This window comes from Schistocerca americana, chromosome 1 (genome assembly GCF_021461395.2).
Source record: "Schistocerca americana isolate TAMUIC-IGC-003095 chromosome 1, iqSchAmer2.1, whole genome shotgun sequence".
NCBI classification, from domain to species: Eukaryota; Metazoa; Arthropoda; class Insecta; order Orthoptera; family Acrididae; genus Schistocerca; species Schistocerca americana.
Genome location: NC_060119.1, coordinates 387,261,051 through 387,273,341, shown reverse-complemented (window position 1 = coordinate 387,273,341; position 12,291 = coordinate 387,261,051). Strand labels below are relative to the sequence as shown.

Below are 12,291 nucleotides of genomic sequence, written 5' to 3'. Positions count from 1 at the left end.
CAGGATAGAAAAGAAATTTTTACCAAGTGTTACAGTTGTCGGCAAATGAGTCACATATGGCAGGTATGCTGTGAGCCATAATGTATGAAATGTGGGTGGACAGGACATCTGGAACACAACTACAGGCAAAATCCTAACAGCAGACATGATACGTGGTCATGAGGTGTGAATAGTAACTCACGTTAAATGGCAACAAGGGCTCTAGACCTACAGCATGGCACTACTAGAGTGTGTGCAGTGGTAGAACTTTACTTATGCGGCTTAGTGGATGGGAAGAAACATAAGTTTTTATTGGACATGGGTTTGCTTAGACCCCATGGGGATAAGAGCACTGGGTCCACCATCATGTAGGTTAAATGGTATGTGTGGAAACAATGTGAATTTTTTGGGTTCAGTGGAATTGAGTTCCTGGATTGGTGCAAAAAATTTCAGAGTCTGCATGGAAATTTTGCCTCATATAGGCAATGGTTATTCCACAATCCTAGGATTACAGATTATGTTTCTTGCTTTGACATCACACTGCAATCAATTTAGAACAGCATACAGTAGAGCTAGATGGTACACTGTATGATTTGTGTGCTATAGCTGAGAACACCAAACTGCCACAAGGCATGCCCCAGACGTAGAGTGAGCCACTTAAGCTGCATTTACAATCCTTTGGAATAGACTCACGAGACTGAATTCCACAAGGTGAAGAGGAAATTACTGTTAGTGAGCATAGGAACCAATTTGCTGGTAAATGTATTGTGAGTAGTAGAGACACTAAATGGAGAAGAAGAGTTAGTAATACAGCAAGGTGTTTCTTTCACAGGAGTATTTTATGTATAGGAACTGAATGATGACCAGGTACTGCCTCTCAGAATAGATAACTTTGGACCATGGACATAGATTTGTCCAGGGGGTTAATGGTCACTAATTTGGAGATTTTATATGAATATGATTAGGACAGAGAAAATTCAGAAAGTATGCTTTAGCAAGCGGCTAGTTTAGCTGTGTAACTGGAGATGGTGGCACTCTTGGAAGGCGCAGAGAGGATAGTAATGGAACCGTTATTTTTAGAATGTGTGGATCTATTTAATCCTACGGGACATTACCAGAGACTCCAGTGACACAGCACAGAACCCCAACTGGAATAAACTACCTGTGTATTGTAAACTTTAGAGAATAATACAGCATCTGCAACAAGTAATGGAAGAGTTTATTAACTAACATTATTGAGGCGGGAGCAGTAGTGGTGATCATTCCAAAGAAGAGTATGAATGGGACAAAGGCGTACCGTTTTTGTTGTGATTGTCAATACCTTAATAGCTGTATGGTTATATAAGGCATAACATCCTTAGGCGATAAGCCACTTGCAATGCAACAACAATTTGTCATGCATGACTGAATGTTATGTAGCAAACGAAGTTCTGATGTCAAGCTGCAGTACCTGCTGCATAGACATCATCTGCTAGCAATCCTTGAGGATTATAGAACAACAAAAGAACATCTAGCCAAACAATGTTGGTGGCAAACACGTAAGTAGGGCATGGACTAGTATGTGAAGGACTGTGTACCATTATGCAATGAGCAAAGTAAAGTCATCAGCATACTCTGCTGCAGAGATTATCAGGTAAGTTATTTGAGATGATTGGTTTGGACATCTTAGGTCCTTTTGGGTAACCATCAGTAGTAAATTGTTGTGTGTCAATGATAATAGGCGCCTTTTCACACTACTCAGAAGTGATAGCTCCTCAAAATCAAAACATGGCACTGTGGCATACGAGCAACAGTCAATAATTGGTTATTAAAGTTGGCTGCTACAGGGGGACCTAGGTACTAACTTCATGTGAAATTACTGAAGCAACTCTGTTGTTTGTTATGAATTCGTAAATTAAGAACAATGAATGAAAGGGACAGGTTCACCCAACAATTGGCAAGATCAAGAGTCACTATGCAACAGTCATCAAAATTACTTGCTTACACTGTTACACTATTTGCAGCTTACAATTAAAAGATTCACAAGAGTATTGGCCTGTCACCAAACGATGTAGTGTGTGGAAAAGAAATGGAGAATTTGTGTGGAATTTCACGAAGACTTTATAGATAGTATGGAGCCAAGAGCAGAAATCAAATATGAAGGCTCTGGATTGACAGGAGCGAATGGGGCAACAATATGCCATGTGGGTGGTGGTGGTGAGTATGATGATGATGATGATAAGTCCTTACACCTGAAGGAAAAGACTAAAAAGTTTTATGCTCATTACCACGGTCTGTACCACATGGTCAATTTTCTACTCAAACGACAGCCATCCATTTTGGGCATATTGGACCCTTTCAGGGGTGTGTTGGAGGCTGTACGACTATCACTGGGACTGAACCAAAAAATAGCAGAAGGGCTAAAAAAAGAAAAAATCGTGCAGCACGTGAGCAAAACAGCCCCTCATAATCAGTACATACATATAACAACCTAGACTTGGGCCAAGATAAAGAAGATGGAGAGAAAACTACAAGAATTATTGATAGGAACAATGGAAGCAATCAGTGGGAAACATATTTTGTTATTAGTTACTTAGTGGATAAGACTAAAGTCTGAGATTTTTGCTTTACTTACAGCTGTTCTTTTTTTTACATCTGTAACTAATTCTTTGGAAATTGCAGCATGGACTGGTGAGAAGAATAACACAATTGCACTTAAAGTAGGCGTGATTGGTACAAGGAATATATCTGTCATGGAAAAACTGTAAATCATGGTAATTATGCAGGCTGAAGATTCGAAACACTAGTAGAGAAAGTAACTTACTTGGCATGTAGTGTAGTGTTGGAGAGAACATGGCAGTTGAATGGTTTTGGTTTGCAGTGATTTTTGCATATGTTCCTTTCAGGATAGGGCAGAAAGGAAGCAGTGCTTGGTTATTACACTGACAACAGCTGAACAGCGGCACCAATGCCAGAAGCAGCAGGTTCTTATACACCCAAACTGTCATGGTGACCTGCGAGTTAGCACTATTTTTTGGGGGACAGATGCACAAGGATGTCAATGGGACGTTTAGATTAGATTAGATTTACTTTCATTCCAATTGATTCGTAGTGAGGAGGTCCTCCAGGATGTAGAACATGTCAGAAACACAACAATACATGACAAATATTTAAAACTCAAACAAATAAGCTGATGTACTATTCCACAGGTCCCAAGTGGCATGGTCGTCATTTTTTAATGAAAGCTATATGAAAAACATTTTACAAATACTAATGCACTGAATTTAAAATAAAATTTTTTTTAAATTTATTTATAAGGTAATAAACGTGTACTACAACTGCTACAATACTTACTTACAATGAACTCATTACTGCACTGAACTGGCACAGAAGTTAAGAGTCCTTGTACCTGTACCCATCCATATTTTCAGAAAGTAGGACTGCATTGAGCTGTATGATCTAGTCCGCACATGCGGATGGATATGTGTGTGGGCATGCGAGTGTATACCTGTCCTTTTTTCCCCCTAAGGTAAGTCTTTCTGCTCCCAGGATTGGAATGACTCCTTACCCTCTCCCTTAAAACCCACATCCTTTCGTCTTTCCCTCTTTCCTGATGAAGCAACTGTTTGTTGCGAAAGCTTGAATTTTGTGTGTATGTTTGTGTGTCTATCGACCTGCCAGCACTTTCGTTTGGTAAGTCACATCATCTTTGTTTTTAGGTATATTTTTCCCACGTGGAATGTTTCCCTCTATTATATTCATATGCTTTATATTCAAAATACATATGTACTGTATAATTAATTAACACACACACACACACACACACACACACACACACACACACACACACACACACAGGGGAGGGGATGGGGGCCAGAGGATATGTTTAGCAAAAATCTCGAAAATTTCTTGACCGATTTCATATTAAATGTTTACCTGATTTTCTAATAAACATTCATACGTACAAAATTATACCGCATATAACAAAAATCTTGGGAAGTTCTTGACTGACTAACTTCTAATTTTTACATGGCACTTGGATGGACAAAATCTATATACTTTTTTTTTAAAAAATGTAGAGGTTACTGTTAAAGCTGAATGTGAGGGAAAAAAATGCAGTGCTGTGAAAATGTGCAGTTTAATTTTCTTCCTGACAGCAAATTTTAACCACATTAGAAAGGCATTTAAAACAATAGACAAATTGTTTCTCCCATGTATACTCTTACTCTTTAAATATACATAATTTAAACAAAAAATGTGTATACAACTATGTGTTGTTTTGTTCTCCTCGTCACATTCAGTTTTAAAAGAAAACACGAAAGTCGTATGTATGTCTCACCACCCTATGATTAGAATACTGCTACATAATCTATATCATGTGAAACTTTGTAATACTACTCATTTGGAGATTTAATTATGTGAAATACTGCTACTGAAGCTACTATCCTCACAGATTCAGTATCAGGAGAAATCACTAATACCCTGTATACCAGTGACCCATTTATGTTTTTGTTGGCTATAACAATAAACAAGGCTCGAGGTCGTCAAGAAGGTGTGAAGAGGAGATGGGCAGCAAGGGAGGAGGGCAGGAAATGGACACAGAGAGAAGGAAGGAGGAGTCGGACACAGAAGGGAGGGAAGAGGAGATGGAGAGAGGGAGGGGGGAGAAGGAAATCGGGACATATATCTAATACCCACACATATTTAGCAATCGCGAAACATTTCAGGGTTCACTAGGTTTCAATAATTTAATGTAAAGGCTCAGGAAAATGGGCATGTCTTTAACTGAATGGCAATAATGAAATCTTTGCTATGATACAGTGTCCCAACCTTCCACCCACACTTAGCAGAAGAAATGGAAGGAAAAAATGAACTGTATAATTTTGAATGAGGCTTTAAAGCAGTATTAATATACTGAGTCTCTACTGCAGAAACAGCTGCATAGTTTATTTACAATAACAAAATTGTTCTGCAGTCAATTAGGCTACATGACCTCAGGTTTTCTCATAAGATATTAGTTTGCACATAACCAATCTTATAGTATTTACACAGATATTGTGTATATTTTTAACTCACTAGTTATATTTAAAATGATAAAGCAGATAAAAGAGCTTGATATTTGTCTATAGCTGTTGTCATTTGTGTTATATTATATACTGGAGAGATGTGTAGAAATGCCAACTTGTAGTAATTTAGTAATCATTGTATACGTATAGCTATTCTTCTGAATCAAAAACTTATAATGTTGCCATGTGACTAGTAAATAATAAATATACTTATGAAGCTCATAAGTAATCAATTATCAATGCCCTGAACCATATAAATAGTTGTTGGTGGTGCAGGGACAGAGTGCCAGTTGAGATTTGTTAACAGGCACCTACAAGTTATCCACATGAGAATCAAAGATGCCACTTTTGTCATACAAGCAGAAACAAGAAACGATTTAATCAATAGTTGGTGATACTGTAGTAAAGCTTGTTAATAACAACAGTGTATGCAATACTGTGACAGTATCATAAACTATGCTCCGCACATTCGACCACTTAGTTGCCATTCAACCACTTAGTTGCACACCTAAAGCTCCTCTTGTTGTAAACAGTTCAAAATTGCCTGGTGACTATAAAATCTATACCTCTCTCTATACTTTTAAAATTATTTTTTAAAATCAATTCTTGCTAGTAGGACTAAGTTATGTTTTGGAAATGCAATATTTTCAAACTTCCTATAATATATATGTTATTGGTTGGATGCTACTTAATAAATTAAATTAAGTTTGGAATGTATTTCCAGTACTACACTAAGAAGAGAATTCCAAGAGCAGATGTCTAACAAGTAGTATACTCAACTATGAAACACTACTCTTCCACATTTTAAAATACTTTCTGTAAACATACACAGCTTTTACACAACTAATAACATACCACTAAGTGAGGTTGAGCTTTCCTGGCGTGGAGTACCAGTACTAGTAGCAGTAGTTGCAGGAGGAGGCCAGTATGTTTTTTTGGGCACTGGAACCCATGACGTTCGATCTCCTTCAGTTCGGTGTGATAATTCCAATATGAATTTACCATCTGCAATAAAGTACGAAGTCATTCTAACATTTCTTTATGCACATTGCAATATGAGTCCTACTTCAGTAAGGCTTCTTTACCAAGTCTTGGACTAACCAGTAACATACTCAATTAAAAACAGAATGTACTGTTTGAACCATTACACATTATTCTATGCAAAATTTACCAAGTCTCTGTAATGCACAGAGGACCATGACTGGATCTCAGAATAATACCGATTAAATGTTATATTTGCTGTGTGATAAACATGTTTAAACTGAATTGCAATAAGAAATAAAGGCTAGATGTTTCTCATGAATTTTTGAACTGACAACATCCAGTCTGGATTAGATCCGACCAAGACTAACACTGTAAGTTATAGAAACAAGGATGATTTCAAAACAAGATACATAAAAACTTATCCTAAATGCTGAACTCATAATTAGGATCTAGATCATAACAATTCAAAGTCCTTACTGACTGGAAAAATGAATTGCAAAAGAACAAATCTAGTTTCAACGATTTGACCACAGATCTTGCCAAGCATAATAAGGAGAACAACCACGGGCATGAAAAGACTGGAGCAATATATGACAGAGAGAAGTAGTGACCTGTTTGTAAATAATACACCATTAATAGTAATTTGTTTGTGTGGCATTAATGAAGGGCACTTAACTTTCATTTACCACTACTAGAAAAACATCACACTGACATTTCACTCAACATACTTAGCAACAAAGTTGTTGCTAATCATTTGTTATTAAGCAGCACTAACACTTAGGTCCAAAACATCTCCTTTTTGAATTGTGAATGATGTGAGCAGAAATAAAAAGTGAAAATTGAGAGCGGAGGTACATGATGTTTGCAAAATTTCAAATACAGTTTAAAAAAATTCTACACATTTTTCACACCAATGTTGCCCAACCCATTTGCGAATTAATGTCCTGTGTGGAGATCTTAGATCTAAATAATTACTGGACAACTGTCAGATGATTACTTAGACTGCAACAAGGATAATAATATGTATGGTAAATTGGCAGCCAACATATGTTGCACACCAAACCTTAAATATGCTGTCAGGACAACAACAATATGTTTCTTGCCATGAAGCAAATAAACAGTGTTCAGAAAGTATATAATCGTGCATGGTTGTTTTTTTTTCCTAAAGTGTCAAGTCCTACTTGCAAGGAGGCATAAAAAATAAAACAAATATATCTGAGGAATACCTAACAATACCAACTAATAAAACTGTGTCTTGTATAAGAGCTAAATGTGATGGAAAGGGAAAGCAATGGGTGCATGATGACTGCTGATTACTTATTTTGATAAGCCAGACTCTGGCAATAATATGCTCCTCCGGTGACACTGCTTGGTGAAAAATAACCAGATAAAACACCACAGGGTTATTAACAACGAAACTGTCACAATAGAGAAACATTGCTTCAAAGAAAGCTAACCTGATTTTTTTTTTTTTTAAAAAAAACAGAGAGTATGTTATTTCCCTCACTGACAAAGGCTGACCGTTCATGCAAAAACACCCACGATCAGCGTAAGAAGCAAGTAACGAATCATAGACGTCAAAATGCACAGGATGATGCTGTGCTGGTTACTTGCAGTATCAACTGCGCTGTCACTGTTATGAATGGTGTGTTGTCACAATTGTGTATCAGTACACAGGCTTCAATATTATGTTTCCATATATTTAAAGCATTACTATCATTTATAAACATAAAACTAAAATATCAAACACGGTTTGCCAAATAGTCTGGAGAGAAGCAAAATAATTTTGAATTACCCTTAAAAAATTTCAGTCTACCACCTGCGATACCGCAAGATTTATCAGCTTCGCTGGTTGAAGAATTGGGACTTTGGGTTCCGTCGATATCTCCGGCTGAATATCCTCTTTTGCTGCCACTGGGAATATCTGGACCTCCATTCACGCTTCTTTCCTCGGTCATTTTGGCACATGATGCAAATGAATTTTCTTGCACTCGCATCTCTTTTATTCCACTACATTACGGTAATCACTTCGGCCTTAAATAAACAGAATAATAGCTGCCCCGACGTCGGGCTGCTACGAAGCACAGCTCCATCGTCTGGTATGTAGTAATGTTTCTTCTTTACTCCATGTTCATTCCTCCACCTGCTGCGAATGAATGAAAATCGTTCTGTTTATTGTTTTCGTACCATATCTAAACACGAAATTTGTCGGTATACGAAAGAACTAACTAGGGCACATCATATAAATGTATAACTTTACATCCTTCAACGATAAGGCAAGTAACCTAACGCCGAAGCGCACAAATATTTCACTCACCTCCTCGTCAACACTTTTTGGTTCATTCCACATACCACTGTTCCTTATTTAATTCACGCCCAGCAGCCATACTTGGTCCAGTACCGCTCATTCCTAAGTCAACCCTTTCTACGAGCAAAATGGAGGACCTGCGTATAAGACGTGTTGTGCAGACTGAAGATTTATCAAATGTTGAATTTGAGACTAGCGAAGATGTCGAAGTTATTCCAACGTTTGATAGCATGGGCTTGCGAGAAGAGCTGCTACGCGGTATTTATGCATATGGTAAGTGTTTCATTTTTGTAACGAATGACACACTTTCAACCGTTTGTGCGTTGTTATTTGTTGGGCAACATATCCAAATGTGTGTGTGTGTTTATTAGTAAAGCTGAACGTATGTATTAGCGTTAATCTATTTGAACATGTAATAATTAATAAAAATAAATTTTGTTTTGCAAGGTAGTTCCGCTGTCGAGGTCGCGCAGATTCGACAAATTGATTTCGTAGTGTTTGTTGTTGATTATATAGCCTACAAGGTAAATATATGTTTTGTTGTACCCTTTAAAATTCCAGGCATTTCGTTCTCGTTTCCGTAAAATAATCTTTTCAGCACACCCGAATTTACCAGAAACGATATCGTAAATTATGTTTTCAAACGTTAGCCTTGTAGCCTAGTAACCTTCATGTTACCAACAGCAGGAACGGAATAGTGTTTAAAGTGCTTTATATTAGGAACATAGATTTTCTTTTACAAGACCATACCAGAATCAATTAGGCTACATACAGAAAAGTCACACTTTTATTCCAGATTCGTTATTCATTTTATGATTATTGACAATGATGTAAGTGAGCGTCATTTCTGTTGAAATTTGACCTACCATAACTGTAGATGTCTCCATTGCTCTAATAAACTGACCAAGTGAGGTGCTACAGTCGTTAGCACAATGGACTCATATCCGGGAGGGTAAAACCTGCCTCCGGCCAGTTTGATTTAGGTTTCCAATGATTTCCCTAAATCGCTTCAGGTAAATGCCAAGGATGGTTCCTTTGAAAGAGCACAGCCAATTTTCTTCCTCATTCGTCACCAGTCCAAGCTTGTGGTATAATGCCAGCAAGACATCAAACTCAAATCTCCTCCTCTAATAATCGATGACTGGTGTCAATGTTTGGTTGCATTGAAACCACTTGTTTGGGTAAACCAGTTTCATCATTGTTATAATAGAAATATTTAATTGCGTCCTGTTTAAAGATTGAGGAAATTTCTTGTACTGACTTTTGCAGCTAAAGAGCCTCGTGACAAACTGAAATCAGAGCCGGTCTGTTTCTTGCTGTTCCGAGACATTGTACCTTCTTCTAATAGAAACATAAATCCATTTGTTGACTTCCTGTTGTCTGTGTCTTTTGCCCAATTTGCATTACTGTACATGGTGTTGATGTGGTCCTCTTCCGTAGAAAATTGCAGTTTAAATTCTATAGACTCTTTCAAGTATTGTAATATTCTTTTGATTAAATCCTAATTCTGCAGCCACAGAACAGCAAAAGTTTTGGTGAAAGTTACAGAGTGGATCTCTCTCTCTGTCTCCCCCCCCCCCCCCCCCTCTCTCTCTCTCTCTCTCTCTCTCTCTCTCTCTCTCTCTCTCTCTCTGTCCCTCTCCCTCTCCCCCCTCTCTCCTTTAAATGATGTATGTATATTTTATGCATCATCATACTCTTCAAAGACCTGTCCATTATCTGATGTGTGTTATCTGACTTTACCTCCAGTCTTAATTTTTATGATGAAAAGAGCATTAAATATGTTGCAGATGTAAATGTAGGGCTGTGGTACTGGTACAGGTTAAATGTTACCCCATCTTTATCTGGCTTTCAATTTGTTGGCTTTGCCAACTCACAACCAGATTGTCACCTTTAGACTTAATCTAGAGCTTGATCTACACTACAAGTCAGTTGTCACAACAACCAAGATCTTGGAAGAAGGGGGGGGGGGGCGGCAGTATCATACATTATTACAAAGTTTGATAAGTGATTCAACTGTATATATTTTATAATAAGATTGATTTATATCTCTTCTTCAAACATGAAAAAGTGTGAACAAATGATAGAAAAGGATTTACTGTTGTTTATTGTTTTGTTTATCCCATTGGAGCTCATACCGGACCATGTAGTTCTTAATTCTGGTGAGCTTTGTTGTAAGTCCTGTACTCTCTCATCCTGGTGGTATGGAAGTTTTTTCCATCCATTAGCACAATTACCTCAAATTTTCAGATGCACCTTTACTATTGTTAGTGCCTGGAGAATATCTTGTTCTGATAATCAGTTTGTATTGATATTTGTTGCGAATATTATTGCAGTCAATTTATAATTTCTCATGGTGTTTCCTAACTATTATTCCCCACTTTGCATTAACTGCTTCCTTTTAGAGACAATGCTTGTGTTTCTTCCACAAGTCTCCACTTGACTATCTTGCAACATGACTAAAGGATTAGCCTCCTCTTCCCCCATTACTCTTTTTTTTTATGTGGTCCTGATGTTGATGAAATTCCTTGTTGAGTCTTAATTGTGTATACACCATCTTCTTTGGTGGGGCTCAAGATTTTTCTAAGAGCCTTTCCGTCCTTTATTTCCAGTCTCTTGAGTTGCCCCTACCTGACCATATTCAGGTGTTTTAATGTGTTCTGTACTGTAGATCTCAGTAAAGTGTACTAGTGTCATACTTTCAGTTTGAGGAAATGGGTTTTGATTTGTAAATGTATTTACAGATAGGGTATGTTCTCCCCAGTTTGATGCCCCTATTGTTTGTGTCGAGATCATCAATGGTTTTCAAAATTATTGATTGTTCAGATACTTGAAGTAGTCAGCACCCTATATTCACATCTACATCTATGTGATTACTCTGCTATTCACAGTAAAGTGCCTAGCAGACGTTTCAGTGAACCATGTTCAAGCTGTCCCTCTACCGTTCCACTCTTGAACAGCACACGGGAAAAATGAGCACATAAATTTTTCTGTGTGAGCCCCAATTTATCTTATTTTATCGTGATGATCATGTCTCTCTATGTAGGTGGGTGCCTACAGAATGTTTTTGCAATTGAAGGAGAAAACGGGCGATTGAAATTTCTTGAGAATATCCCATTACAACAAAAAACGCCTTTGTTTTAACGATTGCCACTCCAATTCACGTATCATGTCTGTGGCACTATCGCTGCTGTTTCGCAGTAGTACAAAACGAGCTGTCCTTCTTTGAACGTTGTTGATTTCGTCCGTCAGTCTCATCCAATGCAGATCCCACGCCATACAGCAATACTCCAGAATAGGGCGGACAAGCGTGGTGTAAGCAGTCTCTTTAGTAGACCTATTGCACCTTCTAAGTGTTCTGTCAATGAATCGTAGTCTTTGGTTTGCTGTACCCACAACATATCGATATGACCATTCCAGTTTAGGTTATTTGTAATTGTTATCTGTAAGTATTTAGTTGAACTTACAGTCTTAAGGTTTGTTTGATGTATCACATAATCGAAATTCAGCGGATTTCTTTTAGTACTCATGTGAATAACTTCACACTTCTCTTTATTCAGGGTCAATTGCCACTTTTCACACCATACATATATCTTATATAAATCATTTTGCAATTCGTTTTGGTCATCTGCTGACTTGACGAGACAGTAAATGACAGCATCATCTGCAAACATCTAATAGGGCTACTCAAATTGTCTCCTATGTCATTAATATAAATCGGGAACAATAGAGGGCCTGTAACACTTCCTTAGGGAACAACTGATAGTACTTCTGTTTTACTCGATGACGTTCTGTCTATTACTGTGAACTGTGGCCTTTCTAACAGGAAATCATGAATCCAGTCGCACAACTGTGGTGATATTCCATGAGCACACAGGAGGAACAGTGTCGAAAGCCTCCTGGAAATTTAAAAATATGGAATCAATTTTATATCCCCTGTCGATAGCACTCATTACTTCACAAGTATAAAGAGCT

At 37.6% G+C, this 12,291-nt stretch overlaps 2 protein-coding genes across 3 annotated transcripts in view; one reads left to right on the top strand and one right to left on the bottom strand.

The window, feature by feature from the left end:
• The window catches only part of LOC124601623 (protein hairless), an 84,957-nt gene extending 76,595 nt beyond the window's left edge, over nt 1-8,362 (bottom strand). Inside the window, exons 1-3 of one of the 2 annotated variants that reach the window (XM_047136258.1) lie at nt 8,238-8,283; nt 7,804-8,154; nt 5,880-6,029 (exon numbers count right to left, since the gene is read on the bottom strand). In XM_047136258.1, coding sequence (XP_046992214.1) covers nt 5,880-6,029; nt 7,804-8,005 — 352 coding nt within the window. In that variant the 5' untranslated portion in view covers nt 8,006-8,154; nt 8,238-8,283. Of the gene's footprint in view, nt 1-5,879; nt 6,030-7,803 lie in introns of both variants that reach the window. The other variant, XR_006978580.1, reaches the window with a different exon arrangement.
• A 27-nt stretch (nt 8,363-8,389) lies between these two features.
• LOC124601644 (eukaryotic initiation factor 4A-III) overlaps nt 8,390-12,291 on the top strand; it is a 51,550-nt gene continuing 47,648 nt past the window's right edge. Inside the window, exon 1 of the mRNA XM_047136259.1 lies at nt 8,390-8,589. Coding sequence (XP_046992215.1) covers nt 8,445-8,589 — 145 coding nt within the window. The 5' untranslated portion in view covers nt 8,390-8,444. The remainder of the gene's footprint in view (nt 8,590-12,291) is intronic.